Consider the following 17,641-nt stretch of genomic DNA (forward strand, 5'->3'; position numbering starts at 1 on the left):
GAAATTTTAACCTGGCTTTATCCAATGTTCAGATTTCTGATCTTGAATGTTATGCAAATTAGCACATATTTCATTAGATAATGTCTAATTTGCATATTTAAACATAATATTTCAGAAAACGTGTAATACAAAAAATAGTAGTCTTAATGTAAGTGATTAACTGGGGAAGTTTCATGGTGATATCTATTAGTTAAAAAATGTTATCCTATTAACTGGCTGTGTTGCGCCTGGCACAAAAACCCACATTTTCGACCCCTGAATTTACCTTGATCCAATAAATATTAAGACTAAGACTTTTAATATGTTATTTGGTTGTCCCTAGGGATCACCAAAAAACTTGAATGATTACTATTGCAATTTCCCCTGGGTTAAATCACAGATTGACTGGACTATAACACTGATCTATCTTTCCCTCATGAATGTGGATTATTATTTTCACTGTACTTTATAGAGATGTATGGATGGAGAAAGGAGAATCAGTTGTAGTAATGATAGGAGATTTGTGTATTGTGATTTGGGAATATGGGAATTAGAGAGTAACGTTGTACATTTGGGAATTAGATTACCGGTAAGTAACGTTACAATAAGATATTTTGTAAGAAGAATGAATATGTTTGTTTATTGTGAATGATAGATTATTGTATTGTTATACCTCAGTTTGCAGTTACCACTTAGTAGCCACTGAGGACAAAGCTCACCTTTTTGAATATCTATGATTCTTCCAGAATAAACTAAACATAAAGTATGATCCCTGTGATGTCTCAGTTTGGGCCATCAACAATTTGCACCCCTGTTTACTCATGAAATCCTGGTAAAAAAAATAAAAATAAAAAAGAAGTACTTTTAATCGGTGTAAAACGGTGTATTAAAATTATAGGGACTTTTATTTTGAAAATCAGTTGGGTGACCCCGGAAGTTTTTTTATGTGCCATTTGTGTTGTTTCACATTTGCTGATGATAGACACGGTGGAAGAAGAAGCTACATTTCCTTGATGACAAATGTCTTGTTATCGCCAAGAAAGACATTACGACCCATAACATAACATATTTCTGGCATAACAGTGCAATTTATTTCAAACCATGTGCAGTGCATTCACGACGTGATATCCTCGAAAACAACATATCTATCAGGTAGGCTAACGGCTAGCTCTGTCAAAGTTGATCCTGACATCAGCTGGCCTGTCTGTATCTCTGTATCGTTGATAGTTACTAAGGGTTAGTAAGGGTTAGTTAGCTGAACCAACTGTCAGTCGTGTCACAGCAGGTTAGTTAGTTGTCTAGACAGAGCTGTGTTTCTGTGTTTCTGTCCCTTTGTTATCCACCAGATAGTTGAACGTGGCCTGTCCTGGTGTCAGACAATAAGCTAAGGTCCAGGATGGTGTCCTTCGATTCTATTGCTGATATTTCCTCCGTGTTAGTTAGCTAATATAATTATTTTAAATATCATATTTGAACAACAAACTTACTAGCAATAGCAACAATACATCGGTAACATCTTAATCGTGTGTGTTTATTAATGCTCTTTAAAGCACAGACTGAGACTTGTACAATTCGACTCAGTCATCATGGTCATTTTTTTTTTGATAGATTTTGTTTACATTGGTTGCTGTCATGTCGATGTCTTTCTAACTATGGCCTATAGTATTAGATCGAGTAAGTAGGAATACGTGTGAATGTTTCTAGACATCTTCCGGACTAGTGCAGTGACTTGCATCATGGTTTCGATTTCGCTTGGAGCAACAAGTTGTCTTTGATCTCTTACTTTCGTTCTTGTGGTGACTGCATTCCAGGGGGTACTCGATCAACGTTGCTAAAGGAAAATCCAGGCTTTTTTATATACATTTCGCGAGATTTAAATTTTTTTAAAAATCCGGGTTTATGATACGTCTCGCGAGATTTATAAAAAAAATTAAGCCTGGATTTTCCTTAAGCAACGTTGATGGAATACCACCCTGTACATGGCCAGTAATACCAGAGGTTGGCTCTGGGCTCCCAGGCTTGACTTTCGGTTCTGACAACCGATGTCATCATAGAAACGCACAAATGTTGGCGAAGAATATTCCCCACTCACAGTAACTTAATACTTGTAGTGCAGTGTGATACAAATGCGTGACCCAATGTATTGCTCTCCCTGGTATTTACATTTTTAGGTTTATCTAGGTAGAACACAATCACCCGTTCCTAATACAGTATGCTGTATGTGAGATGAAAGTCAATCAATCCACACACACCCATCCGACCCTAAATGTACACTCATGGTCGTCTTTGTCTTTCTCTTGTCTCTGTGTTTTGTGACTGAGAAGCCCTTCTTGCTCTACTGTCCTCTAGGCCTGGCATGGAGCCCCTGGCGGTAGAGGATGACATCTGCATCCTGAAGCACGAGACTGCGTACACAGGGGAGAGCCCTGTGTCTGTGTGTGCCGGGGATGAATCAGTGGCCTCCCACTTCGCCCTTGTCACTGCCTATGAGGACATTAAGAAGAGGCTGAGGGACACAGAGAGAGAGAACACCCTGCTCAGAAAGAGGGTCAAGCAGCTGGAGGATAAGGTAGGAGTTAGGGTTTGACGTTCTACTCAAAAGATAAACCGTGTTCCCAAATCTATTATAAAATGGCTCTGCAGAAAAGAAAAGAAAAAAATAAAAAAAATCTCAGAAGAACTCTACTTACTTATCATTGAGGTACGGGGAATGTTTTGTGCCGATCTTATCGCCAAAGTACTTTTGTGATAACATCTGTTCCTTTGTACCACTAGCTTTTCAGGCCAGAGGCGCCATCTTCAGAGGGACCCCAGTATGTGAACAAGGCCTTCAGTGCTTACCGAGGCATCTACATCGAGAAGGAGGACCTACAGTTGGAGCTGAATAAACTGGTACCGAGATCCAACTGAGCCTGTCAAATCATCATCACATCATGACTAACTGACGCAATGTTATCTGTAATCGGTTCCGCTTTCTCATATGCAGTGTATTTTATGGCACGGCAATAACCTTACACCATAGTCATAACCTCATCTACAGTCCTTCATAAACACAAAGGAAAATATTGATTCGGGTGCATGTCTAAGATGCGATATCAGCACAGACCGGACTGTCTGCCTATACTTAACCAGGCTCATTGACTTGTGCCTCTCTCTCTCTCTCTCTCTCTCTCTCTCTGTCTCTCTCTCTCTCTCTCTCTCTCTCTCTCTCCCTCTCTCTCTCTCTCTCTCTCTCTCTCTCTCTCTCTCTCTCTCTCTCTCAGAAAAAAGAGAAGAGTGAATCAGAGAAGCTGTTGACGGAGCAGCTGCAGGCCAAAGAGTTGGAGCTGCTTCAGCTCAGGACAGAGATGGAGACTAGCCAAGGTACAGTGGCATGGTCATGATGAATGTCCCTATCCCTCACCCAAAACTCAATGAGGGTACATGCTATGGTTAGGAGCCATCGTTTCTATCCTGTAATCTGTCTCCCATCGAAGCGTCGGTAGAGCAGGACTCCATCCACACTTAGCTTGTGAAACAATCGATAGGAGATCTTCTCTAGTGACTTACATGAGAAACGTGAGATGTTTATATTCTCTCTCTCCCCCCCTCTCTCCCTCTCAGTGATGAAGAGTCTGAACAACACGCAGGATTACTGGCAGGTGGACAGGGAGAACAGTGAGCTGAAGATCCACACTCTGCAGGAGGAGCTGGAGAAGATGCAGCTGGAGAACAGTAGACTGCAGGAGCATTCTGGGGTAAGACACAGCTGCGTGTCTGTCCATCTGTCAAAAAGGGACATTTTAGATTTTGTAATTTAATGACGAAAAAGCCAATACATGGAATCTATTGCCGGGAGCAGCAGATTCTCTGTGCAGGCTTTTCTTAATTTTTGATCACTCTTTTTTTGTCCCAGCATTGGTAAAGAAGTTAAGGATATGCATATCTGTTTTTTTTTTTGTGTCTCAGTGTTTCATTTGTTACCATGGTCTTCCCCTTTGAAACAAAATTGCCTTTTTTTCCCCATAGGATCCCACTGCTAACACTGGACCAGAATGTGATGTGAATCAGAACATGGAGTCAAACACCAGGTGTGTTCTTCAATCTCCTGGCAAAAATGCTTCAGTTAGTGTCCAGGAAGACTTTGCTAAATTTCTATATGCTCCCTAATATCTGGTATAATGGAGTGTCGATGGGATGATCAGCCACCAGGGGGTGCCAACGCGTTGTGTACATTTCGGCTGTATGCATTTCATTTGACAGACTTGATGGCGCTTAACTAAACACTTACCTGCCACTTGTATCATATCACTTCAGATTTAAATGATTCTAGAATATCTCAAGCATATTACTGGTAAATGTATTACTCTGTAGCTGGGGGAAAAAACGTGTCTCATGTTTCTAAAGATAGAGTCTTCTTTTTTTGAACATGAATAGAATAGAATAAAAGAATGCTCCCTTCGTCCACTAGTCGGCACTGCAAATTCAAAGTTTCTGTTACCGGTACTTGAAAATGACTATCTGTCCTTAGAGATAGAAATGCAAGTAAGGTGTTGTCAGTGTAACGGTGTGTTTTACACCACTTTTTTATTTGTTAAGAGCCTCCATCCAGAAAATTGAACAGAGAAATTCAGTGTCAGATTGTTCGCAGGAAAAACATTGACACTAGATATGTATCTGTTATTTTCCTCTGAATCTGTTAATTGAAATCATTACGTGTTATGTTATGTTGTGATACACTTGTAAGAAGGTCTAATGAGTAGACTGTATAAAGATCATTTTTCTCACATTACGTGTTGTTCGCAGGGCAAAGACCATGCAGCAGACCTATGCGGACCTGTGCACTGAGATATCCTGTTTACATTCAGTGTTGAATCTCCAAACGGATCTTGTTAAGAGGCTTCGAGACAAATCCCTGCTCACGGCCAACAGACAAGGTGAGTCCTGCCACATGATGGAGAGGGTGGCAGTGTACACACACGCACGCACACACACACACACACACACACACACACACACACACACACACACACACACATCACATGTGCCCAATGAATAATTCAATGCTCAAGAACACTTAATACTGTCTTTATTATTTAGTGTTAATAAGTGTGTCTGCTGTTCTCACCCCAACCTCCTCTATCTTTCCTTCTTCAGTCTGAGTGATAACCCACCCTGTGTTTTGACACCTCTTACAACACGTCTCACTCTTGAGAACGGGGGGGGACCCGGAACATTCTGTCACATCGCTTCATCTATGCGTGACCTCTGACCTCAGTCCACACAGACCAGTCACACAGTCTCGTCCTGTTTCAGACAACATATGTAAAGCATTTTGCGACCCTGAGCACAGACGTTTCAATAAAGGTTCGCAATACAGGTCCCTCTCCATTCCAACCACTCCTGTAGCTCTCTATCGTCTTCTCATGCTGCCGGCCTACGATATGTCACGGTCTATTACCATAGCACTAAAATGTTCCGCGATATTCTGATGACTTCCCTCCACATCCCTGCTTCGCTGCTACGTTCGTCCCTGGAGATATTGTCTTTGTTACTATTCCTTTTGTGTAACAGAGAGAAGAACTAGAGGTGCAAATTAGAATGAAATATAGCAAGTATATTCATTCCAGTGATATAATCCAATGCCTTAGATGAGCCGGTTGGTGATTGATAGAGAGAGGGAGAAAGAGAAAGAAAGAGAGAGTGGGGGGATATGTATTTATTCAAAGATACCGAGCATCTGTATTCTTCTGAGCTCCTTACTACGGAATCACTTTTATTCAAATGGAGCTCTCAGGAGACACTCTCAGGGCAGAGCTGGAGGGAGGGAGGAAGAGAGAGAGAGGAACTCTCATTTAAACTTTATTATCCGCTCAAGATGATGATTGGATCGAGAACCAATGATGTGTGCATGTGTAATCTCAGGCCTGTGTTTGTGCTGCATATTGAGGAAGCAGTTTGTTTGTGTGTGAGGGGGGGGGGGGGGAGTAGTTTATGTATCAGTGTTCGTATGATTGATGTTGACTATTTATTAGATTTTCACATGATCAGGCTGCGAACGCGTGATGGTGTTTGACTTGTTTGTTGAAGGCTTAGTGTGAGTAATATACTCACAGCAACCCTCCTAGATGACTGTCTCCATCCTCCATGAGACACTACGTCGGGTACACGGTGTAGAGCGTACGTGTTGATCGGTGCGGTAACTGTACTTGGGGGGCACTGGCGGCCCTAAGATACGTTTGACAGCTTTGCGCTCTCGCATAGCATGATCGTCTATGGAAATCTCCTCTTGAATATCTCCCTCCAAGACCACCGAGCGCTGTGAGCAGGCCTTGTGTTCATGTCGCAGAGTTTGCCTCCTCCAGTATTCCTGAGGGACTCATCTCTCTATAAACGCATTCATCAGGGCTCAGCGTTCTTCCTGGGGCTCGTCTAAGTTTGAGCAGCGGCTGGAGAGACTTGACGATAGGGAACGAACGTCAGGAGGTGTGATGTCTCACTCCCCGTCTCTCCTTTCAGGACGCAGCCAATTAAGCCCCGGAGCCTCTGGGACCTTCAGCATCTGTCCGTCTCTTCTTCGTCACCACGTTCAGAGTGCCTCAGACAGAGGCCCCTACCTGTATTAAAGCTCTGCTGTGTTTGTCTACATGTTATGTTGTTGTGTTTGTGAGTCACAGTCACATCATATGCACTTGTTTCTTTTCAGCATCCAACTCCACTACCCCATATCCATAAAGGTACACTTCACATTATTATATCATTGGCGTCCGTCCAGCTCACTCGCTTTGAGAAGGGGTAAGGTAACCTGACCGTAACCTGAACAAGCCAATCAGCAGCTCTCTAAAGTTGATTATTGAGTCGATTATTAACCAGTCACTGACGATTTATTGGCACCATATCCAAATTCATGTTCTCTGATCTTGACGAGCAGACTGGTGTGACGGGTGTTTGGTCGAAGCAGAGAGCTATTTAATCTGTCCACCTCTCAGTGCAACTGACTGTCTTAACTTTAGCTGATTGCTTCCCTTTTTTCGCCCTTCCCCTTAGCTGCCTCAACTGTCCCGGTCCAGTGCTTGGATGACGTGGAGAAGAACAACCGAACAGTCCGAGTAACAGTGCCTCGCCCCCCTAGTGCCCCCCCAGTCCCTTCCAGCTCCGGACGCCCCTGCCCCCCCATAGGGCCCCCTGCATTGGACGGGCTGAGGGAGGACTGCTGGCAGACCCCCTGGCCCAGCCACGGCCCCGGCGCCCTGGGCAGCCCTGTACCCCTCCCTCCGCCTCCTCTGAACCAGGCCTCCCTGGACGACAGCTCCTGGTCCTTCCCCAGCCCCCCCAAGCCCAGCGACGCCCTCTTCTGGGAGAGCCAGGGTAGCCTCTCCTCCAAGGGCTCCAACAGCCCCAAAAGCCCCAACGGGGACTGGGCCAAGCCCTACTGAAGTGGCCCCCCCCTCCGGAGCCGCCGCATAACACCCAACCTGCCTTAAGACCCCCTCCTCTGGACCCTCCCACCTGGGGAACAGGCCACTACTCCGCCGGGCCACCGTCTTGGGTTCACTCCCCCAGACACACTAATGACTCCCCAGGGGGGTCTTGTGGTAGAGGAATGATCATAGATTGAAGAGGGAACGATGTTGGAGAGACTCTCATAAGCCCAAAGGGCTCTGTTTGTGTGAACGTGTGTATCCTCCATATGTCTCTCTTAGAGCTCAAAAACCCGCCTCCATTCACTTTGCTCAATGATAATCCACAGTTGGATGAATAATACCCATCTTTAAATTGTAGCCCCCCCTTCCCCCCAATGTCAGTCTTTACATGTTACCGTTGTAAAGTATAAAGGTATATATAGTCCCATGGTCATTTCACGATCATGTAAAGGAGATGTTTAGGATTGAGGATCATGTGTTTGTGTCTGTGCATATAACAGGCATATATAAACACAGTATACACCCTTAGTGGTACCAAACACAGCTCAACTGGTTTAATCTATCACATCCAATCCGAGTACAATCCATTTCACCTGCCTCCTAATCTCTCTGATAACTAAACATATTATACATTATACTCTGTCGGTTGTATTATATACACTGAAGGCTAGTTTATATTGTTTTTTGGTTTACTTGTTATGGGAAATGAATATTGAGGAAGTGTGAAAGTTTGGGTTATATTATATTATATTATATTATACAAAGAACAACCCTTATCTAGTACTGCACTGCTTAAAGGCCCTGGAGGGTGTGGGGGGTAGGAGGCATACACATGCTAGTTGACATCTGTAGAAACACTGTATCCCTGTGCTGAGATGTGTATCCACAATATATTTGTTTGACATTATTTTGGTGTTGAGTTCAGCTGTTCTGCATTGAATTTATCAAGTATGGTGGCTTGTACAAACCATGTCAATTCATTGAAAGTAATAGGTGTTATGGGGAGCACATGAAAATCATGAGGGAGGAAGTGCAATTCTTACTGAATTTGTATAGTTAGTGAAGATGAAGTATTCACAAGGCTGTGTTGCACTCCAAACAGATTCCTTTGGTTTTGGCCTTTATCTTCTCTTCTGGGTATCACTGAAGTGTTTATTATAAAACGTCCTTTCAGAGGGCATCTCCATGGATCAAAAAGTGAACTATAATCTCTAAATGTAATGTGAGTTCTGTCTTGTCCAGAAAGTGCATAAAGCACATAATAGGGCCATGGTAAAAAGCTATTTCGTATTTCCATTTTCTTCAGTCTCCTTTATGATTATTGTGATCAATTTATTACTTGATTTTAAAAAATAAAATATTGTTTTACAGCTGTTTCATACTCACTTCTGTAAAAGATTTGCAAACCAAAATGCAATGTACAGTAGATATGGACTATATTTTAGAATTATTGCACTTAAGACTGTTTGTAAATATGATTTAAATTAAATAAATGAATAATGTGAGTGTCTATGCGTGTTGTCTCGACTTGTACACTTGTATTTATTGTTTCATGGTGGTTTTAGTTATCTACATGCCACAATAAGGAGAAGCTGAGAGTGGTGAGGTCTGATGTTCTCTCGGTTCCCCTGAGAAACATCAAAAAGACCTGTTTCACTTGAAGCAGTGTTGGCTGCGGTCAGGAAGAACACATCGCTTGGCAACATGTGTGAATAAGAAGTCGTGTTAGCAGACAATAGAGCACATGGACCAAGATAAAGAATGGGGAAGTTCATAAGAATCACATCTACTGTCGTTATGCAGGTTATTTATGTCAATCATTGGCATGTTTCAGTTGTCAAGTCAACAGAGATGATAATTGAGCTTATGCAAAAGATTCCGCAGCATTGTACATTTAAAGTTTAACATCTATTTTATCAGAATACAACCAGTGATCTAGCTTCACAGCACAGCCAGTTCATCTCTTGTGTGACAGCATGCAGTGTTGAGCTTGGATGAATAAAATGAATATAAATAGATATAATAATATATAGGTAGATGAATCATGGCAGCGCTAGTGAACCACATATTATCCAGGTCATGCATGACGGAGACACAAAGCTAAAGCAGATAAGACATCTGTAAGAAGTCTTCAGATATTTATTGAATAATTATATATCATGTATTTTTAACTATTGTAACATTTAAGGGCAAGAAGACAACAATGGCTAAGAATTTATATTTTTCTTTATATTCATAATGCTGTTAACACAATGAACTGCGAGTCAAATTGTTTTATTTTACATGACATGAACAGCAATGTGCAGTGTAATTGTCATCACACCACAACTGATTAATCGGTGATAATTACATCACATCATTTCGGCCTGATAAAGGCGGTGATCAAAAACCGTGTTCATTCTTAAATCAAACAGGACTGGTATGACTATTACAATCTAATTGTAAGACCTTACTCATTGCCATAAATGTGTTTGGCCGACAGAAGGCTAACAAGATCAATATTAATTGGTTGGGGTGAGAGCAAGATAGTGGCAGAGTTCCTTTCCTGTTACACTGATACTTCGATAAGGAGCTCAATACTAAACACCCACAAGCAGAAGAGACACTTCATCATAAATATACAACCATGGCCATTCTGAAATACAGGACTGAGCTGATGGACTTACTATGCCGATGACTACGCCAGTTTCCATTAGGTCTTGTGATTTGACTTTTTCCACATGCACTGTAAAACCCTACTAAGACCATTTGTTAGACAATTCTTGCAAACAGTTTACACCTCGGGCCAACAGTATAAATGACCTGAAAATGCTTTTAATTTCTTCTGTCCAATTCCCATCATGACATCCTGATCGTATGTACAATATAAACACACTGCAAAGCGAAGGCCAGCGGCCAGCAAAGGCCTCACTCCCAGAGGGAGTCACTCCGAGGGAGGATGTTTGTCTGTTTACATGCTGGTTGGGAGCTTCTGTTTCCTGTTCTTGGACGCGATCCCCGTCCTCTCAAACTCCATCTTCTCTTTAATGTACTCCTGCTTGCATTCCTCGAAGAAGACTGGGTCTCTGTAGCTGTGGGGAGAGACATACAGAGACCACCGTTACTATCAACAAGCACTGCATTAGAACAAAGAACCAAACCGCAAAACTTGTGTTAGTCTACAAAAGACTGTATTACGACACTCACTGTAGAGTCAGGCATTCTTTCAGTGCAGAGTTCTGTTCCCGACACCTGAACACCATCATGAAGCCGTTGTCCTTACAGCAGACGTTGAAGGCTGAAACAAAATGGAAGGGCACTAGAATTAGCAAAGGATCGGAGAAGTTTATTTATTTATTTATTTATTTATTTTTTAAGCACCCCAGTCCTATTTCTATATACAATATTCTCTTACAGATCTTCTACTCTCTGTAGAACAGCCTGAGGGCAAATAACCACAAGCTGCCTGGTACTCACACTACTCTTATCATGGCACACGCCCATGTTTCCTCAACCAGGCTAAAACTAAACACTTTGGCATCACAGTGGTCATATTTGTGGTTGTGTACGGCGATCAATTTCAAGACTACATTCCCAGAGTAATGGGCAGTCACTATTCTAAATAAGCTACCCTCCACTGCTCACCGAGGGCAAGCAGGCCCATCAAGGTATTAATATGCTCGGGTTGTACCAGATATAACGGATATACATCGAGAGCCCAATCCACCCATACAGTGAGAAACAACCACACTGTTGTTAAGTCTCACCACATTAAACTCAGTATCTTGGTCTCTAGTGACTACTCACCTGCTACACACACACACACGCGCACGCACACACGCACGCACGCACACACACATAATCCACCTGTGAATACCGTTGTATCATATCCGTCACCCACTTCATCCTTATGTATACCTACATTCATATAAGTACACACAGGACAGCATAATTCATCTGTAAATACCACTGTATTCATCTGTATATTATTCCATTTAAATTATTTCTATTTTTGCTGTTATTATACTGTACGGAAACTTGATTCTGATTCTTTAGGTTTACTGTAGAAGGCATTTTCTGATCATAAGGACTCGCCCTACTCAACAACCCTTTCATGAAAACGATTCTACTGTGTCTTAACCCAGCTCCAGAACAAAGCAGACGGCAGTGAGACAGTGAAAGGTCAATGCAGTAGAGACTGGCACCTGTGCTAAACAATAAGGATCGGAGAGGATTTCCTCTCGTTTCTTGCACTGAGTAGCAATGCCTTTAGGATGAAAGGTGCCATCATGTTTGTGGTGTAAAAGAGGTGTTGAAGGGCCTTGCTCCTCACACTGTTAGCAAGGTCTTTGTCAGCCTCTAATTAGGTCCCCTCTCTCCGACACCTCAAACCCTCTCTCTCTCTGAACAACGGTAATAAATAATTGCTTTTATCTGTATGATTATCACGAGCGCGTTCATCTGAAAGCAGAAAAACCTCCAGCAAAACCAATTTGAGGAGGCAGAACACTGCAACTAATCTAATCAAGCGACCCCCCTCCCCGGACTCTGCTACTGCTAATGCTGCTGCTGCCTGGTCACACGTCAAGTCACCCCTCCTACACACACAGGCCAAATGACAATGATCTCCACTAGCTTATGACTAGGCCTGGTCTCTAGTCAGGGAGAGGGAACCTTTCTGTAGAGGTGCTATGGAGTGGGGCTATCAGGGCCTCCACCAGATACTAACATTACTAATCAGAGTTAGCAAAAAACACACACACACACACACACACACACACTGTGCACTGTGCAAACAGTCCATATGAGTGTCACAAAAACACTACAGGAACATGCAGCAGTGCAGGGGTGGAGGTGTGAAAGTGAGGGGGGGGGTGCTGATCATATGGGGGTTTCCAAAGACCCGTCACCTAAGCGTGTGCGCATGGTGGAGGGAACCAACATGAAACACAATCAGAAGCCAGAGCCAAAGGCAGATGAAGAGTTTCGGTTGCAAAATACGAGCGGCCGGGACTCCTGACAGAAGAATAAATATTGATGACAAGTGAGTGCAATTCAAGGGACATAGGGGATATAAGACAATAGCGGTAGATACAAAGTAGCAGAGTAGAATACTTATTTGATACTTGGAATGAAATGAGAATTCTGAATTCCCTGAGATAAAACTATGTATAACTCTGCCCATAAATCTAGCGAGGAAAAATAAGGCCTTCCAAAATCTCCACATCCACAGGAACTAGCTGACACTGTAGAACGTATGCAGTATTACAATAGCAAAAATATCCCCAACGCTTAATGAAGTGTCTGAAATAAATGTTCATATAGTCTGAACCCTCTGAAGTGAACCAAACTGAAACCATAGAAACAACAAGATCACGACTTGCAATTTTTTGGAACAACCCAGCAGATTCCTGTCCATTAAATGAACAGCCTGCACGACCACATGGCTTTTGTTTACAAGTTAGGTTCGCTAGAGATTTGGCAATGTGATACCTGACCAAGCCAAATACAAAATGTAACAAAGTAATAATTTCAACCCTGATTCGGACTTAAAGGTCCCCTTTTCAGTGCTTGTGCATATACATTTGAATCTCCTATGGGCCTAATAACACACAAACTGTGAAATAAAACAGTCCGTTTTTTGTGGGCTGCCTATTTCGGAAAACATGCGATTCAACAAGCCATTCAGATTGGCTGCCCCCCTAACTAGCCGCCCGCCATCTAAGTATTTCCGCCCACGGCAGTACTATCAGTTTGTTTTGTTGGAGAGATAAAACAGAACTGGGGCAATTGCTCACAAAAAAACCCCCATTGTCTTGTATTCTGGTAAAACATTCCATAGATATCCATAATCAAAATACTGTGATGAATATGTTAGTTTCCAATGGTACTTCGACACAAACAAACACAAACACAACGTGAGATTGGTCAGTCTGTAGTTTTCCTTTCCCAACATCGATGTAGCAAGTAATTTATCTGCAGGTTATAGTTTTTATGTACGCCTATGGCTTTCCCTTCAGCAGGCAAAAACTACCAGAGAATTGTTTCGCAATAGCGGCCATTCTAAAGTTGACTTGTCAAGGGAAATGCACAACAACGTATTGGCTGAGGTCTAGTAAACAGTTGAATGTATAATTACATGTACTAGCATCACTCATAGGCTATAAGCCTGCTATATAAAGAAATGACAACAGGAGGGCTGAATGAATATCAAACGTGTTTTTTTATTCTTTATTGTTGATATTCCAAAAACTACCAGAGAATTGTTTTGCAATAGCAGCCATTCTAAAGTTGACTCGTCAAGGGAAATGCGCAACACTGTATTGGCTGAGATCTAGTAAACTGTTGAACTCTTATGCTATAAGGTTGCTATTAGAACGAAATAACAACGGGAGGGCTGAATAAATATCAAAATTGTTGCATTAAGTTTTTAAAACACTTCCAGGCAGCGCGGAGAACACACTTACGGTAAGCAACCTGTTTTAGAAGTAATTATACGGGTGGTAAAGTTATAGTTCGCAAGGCCAGCGCTAGCTAAGGGCAGGGGTGGGCTCAGCCCACCCAAACGTGCGTCTTACCCACCCGATCCAAAGTTATTTTCTTTTTCATAATTGTTGATATTACGGGGGAGTGATTGAATGCTTAATGTAGGTGGGTCAATGACGTGACGTGTACATTTTGTGTCCGAATGTAATATTTTCTAAAATTAACAATTAAAATATATATACATTATGTTAACTAACACTATTTGCTCTCCTTTATTGAATACACAAAGAGTTTATGGTGATTTTTTTTTTACAAATTCAGGCACTTTCAGCTCTTTCAGTACAACCGTCCGAACACAAATGCAACCAGCTAATGTGCCATTAAAATATCTAAAATGATATTACAACTATTATATAAACATTCTGGCATGATTTTACAAGGGTTTATAACAATATACTGCAAAATGGTTAAGGATTTTTATGTAGAAATGTTTGCTTTCCTCAAATCACTTTTGTCACAAAAACATTATTTCACTGATATAATTCGGAGCAACCAATTTCAAGGCACCATTTTGGATCAAATCAACTGATAATCATCATGTGACAGGACATTACATCATTAAGACCCCTGCAGCAGACCCTCTGAGTGAGAAAATAAGAGAAAATAATTCAGTACAACCAAAAATAATCATTCGGTACAACGAGAAATCTGGTTAAATATAAATATAATGGCCCCGCGGTGGTGTAGCGGTCTAAGCACTGGCCACTAGTGCATGCTGCCCACCGGGGACTGGGTTCGTATCCCAGCTCGCCAGATCCGGATATGGCTGGGGCACACACGGGGAGCGGCATATTGGGCGGCCGCTCCCGAGGGCGGTATAGGAGTATTTCCGGACAAGGATCCGTTGCGCAACAGCGCCCCCGGGGTGCCGGAATAACAGGTGCTGGGCTCGAGGAGCCAGTCAGCTAGTCTGCCTGGCGGCCTCTTCTGGGACTGCCGGCCACGGGGTCGGGCGGCGGATCCTTCGCAATAGGCAGGGGATAATTGGATGCTAGGTTGGGTTCAATTGGCTACCAAATTGGGTGAAAAAAGGGATAAAATCTGAAAAACAAATTTAAAAAGATATATATATATATAAATATAATGGTTGTACCGAATTATGACAATCTATGTTAGTCCTATTTGCACATCTTTGGGTGCAAAATATAAAATATATTATTAATGGAAAATGTGTTATACATCATTTAACTTTTTGCACTTCCGAAAACCTTATCCGTCATTGACCCATGTGTATATGTCTATATATTTAGTGCAATTTGGTTGTTTATTTCCTTTGTTCTGCTCTTACAAATAGGCAACAAGAGTAAACTGGGTTAGCTAGCTAGGTACTGTTAGCTGTCTCGTCCAGCCAGTATCTATCTCATCTCAAGTTGTGGAAAGAAAGAGGAGTTCCTCAGGCCTCTCTTCTTGAGCACTACAGGACTTTTTTTTAGGACGTCTAACTAACCTCAGGAGTGGGGCGTGGGGAGAGGAAGCTCATTTGGACTTAAGTGACAAACACAAAAACAGCCCAAGAGCCCATAGAGAAAAGGACCGGAACAGAGGGGTATAGAGCAGTGGAGGCTCCTCCATAGAGGTGGAGGAGGCCTGGCCTCCCCAATAATTTGAGAGAAGAGAGAGAGATTTAAAAAAGCAATAATTATATTTTTTATCAGACACACAACATACAATTCAGAACAATACTTCATCCATTTCTAATATTTATCCTGCAGAACAGCACTCATACACGCGTGTGGCGGAAAAAGGTACTACACGGAGGCCAGGCCTCCTGTCGGAAAGTGGTTTCTCATAGAAGTCAATGTAATGCAATTTTTTTCATGGCAATATGTGATTGGCCAAATCACTGAAAATGGGTGGGCACAGGAGGCCTGGCCTCCGTGTAGTACCTTTTTCCGCCACACGTGTATGAGTGCTGTTCTGCAGGATAAATATTAGAAATGGATGAAGTATTGTTCTGAATTGTATGTTGTGTGTCTGATTGACATAGTGTTTGAGTGCTTTTGACATGTCATTGATTGTATGTAGTATGTTGTGGTGAATGTTGTGAGCCTGAGCAGAAGGGACAATAGCTGCTGCAGGCGGACCAGAGATTCATGCCAATTGTTTTGTTTATTTGATGACCCATTGTGCAGGCAATAAAAGCTGCTTCATCCACCATCCTGAGAGTGTCCCAATCCCTTCAGTACCGCCAAACACAAATTAATAATTTTTAACAAAGACAGATAAGAAGAACAGGGAACATTCCATTGCGAGTGAAGCGAGCAAGCGGAAAAAAAATTGGCCTCCTCAATTCTGGAAGTCACCAGCCTCCACTGGTATAGAGGCATGCTAGAATGCCTTTAGATTCAAATCTGAGTGGTATTTTCAGCAGAAAATTTAAATGACAAGTTTTGGGGACCCCAGAGACCTATATGAACGTGTTGAAAAAGAGCATAATATGACTCCTTTAAGCAAACAAACTATAGGTGTGTAAGCATCCTTTTTCTCCAGCTGTTCAAGTGGGCACTTGTCCACTATTACCCCATAGATTTAAATGCACAGGAATGGTGTATGAGCCCATGGTAACACCAACACTACACATTTAAATACATGTAGGGGAGTGAACAACAAGTGTTCAGTTCAGGGGAAAGGGTGGAGAACTGAGGACGCAGGGCATAATTGACTATTTCCCTGAGCAAATCAGGAAGAAGTGAATGTTCCCTGGGGTGGACTTCGGACTGGACACGTACCACCAACTTTCTCAGCACAGCGCTCCTTAGCTTTCTCCCTCATCATCTTGGGAATCAGCACGTCTGTCTCCACATGCCTGAGATGAGGCTCCTCTGTGAGGTAAGATAATGGAAGACAGTCGTCAGACACAAAGTTATAGACTAGACAACACAGCTGTCTCATATATATATATATATATATATATATATATTGTGGGTAGTTAACATAACCGAGCTCTCGCTTATTAAATAAGGTGGTGATGATGACATGATGCTGTCAGGTCAGGTTCAACGTTGACCCGCTCTAGTAGCTTTAAGCTTACTCATCAAAATCAATGTCAATGGACCATGCATGGGGACAAGCTGTCACACTCAGAGTCTCTTTGTCTGGATAGTTCTCTTGGACAGAGACGCTCACCAGATATGAGATTGTAGGTTGCTAGCTAGCTAACCAGATGACAGCTAGTCTGCTAATGCTACCTAGCTAGCTAGCCTACTGTTTGCAACACCGTGATGCAGCTGTATTGAGTCTAATAACGATGTCTAATAACTAGCATGCTGTACCTCGATAACATTGCACATGGATAGTATGTTTGTACTTTACACATATGTGTTAAATATAATACCTGATCTTAATGTCTCCATCATCAGTACCAGCAGTGTCTCTCAAAACATTACAGAACTAAAGCAATGTGACCTCTCGCGTTCATGCTCGTAGACATTTCCGCGTCTGACGTATTGTAGTTCGAAAGCACCAAATGAACTACAAATTCCACAATCAGGGACTTAACGTCACTACAACAGGTGCACACCGTCGCAATGGTGCAACTTACATTTTATAGAATGAAAAATAAATGTTTATAAATGTAAATAAATCTAATGACTGTCAAATTAAAGAATGGTTGAAATTCTGTATTTACAGAAGTTGTGATCGATCAATTACATACAGATAGACAGCCAACCTCAGTCCTACAGGTGAAAAATACATTCATAATGTCATTCAGAATAAAACATGTTATGGAGCTG

The 17,641-nt window shown here is 42.1% G+C and overlaps 2 protein-coding genes across 2 annotated transcripts; one reads left to right on the forward strand and one right to left on the reverse strand.

The window, feature by feature from the left end:
• Nucleotides 1–1,009: 1,009 nt before the first annotated feature.
• Nucleotides 1,010–7,394, forward strand: azi2 (5-azacytidine induced 2; the record flags this gene model as incomplete). The annotated part of the gene is made up of 8 exons (XM_080541022.1): nt 1,010–1,131; nt 2,329–2,548; nt 2,755–2,871; nt 3,243–3,342; nt 3,583–3,716; nt 3,988–4,049; nt 4,765–4,895; nt 7,006–7,394. The coding sequence occupies exons 2-8, from the start codon at nt 2,336–2,338 to the stop codon at nt 7,392–7,394; spliced, it is 1,146 nt and encodes a 381-aa protein (XP_080397148.1). The 5' UTR covers nt 1,010–1,131; nt 2,329–2,335.
• Nucleotides 7,395–9,640: 2,246 nt separating this feature from the next.
• cmc1 (C-x(9)-C motif containing 1) lies at nt 9,641–17,336 on the reverse strand. The gene is made up of 4 exons (XM_080540685.1): nt 17,242–17,336; nt 16,637–16,729; nt 10,569–10,659; nt 9,641–10,453 (listed from the first exon to the last, which is right to left on the reverse strand). The coding sequence occupies exons 1-4, from the start codon at nt 17,261–17,263 to the stop codon at nt 10,333–10,335; spliced, it is 327 nt and encodes a 108-aa protein (XP_080396811.1). The 5' UTR covers nt 17,264–17,336; the 3' UTR covers nt 9,641–10,332.
• Nucleotides 17,337–17,641: the final 305 nt, after the last annotated feature.

This window comes from Nansenia antarctica (genome assembly GCF_963989245.1).
Source record: "Nansenia antarctica genome assembly, chromosome: 10".
NCBI lineage: Eukaryota > Metazoa > Chordata > Actinopteri > Argentiniformes > Microstomatidae > Nansenia > Nansenia antarctica.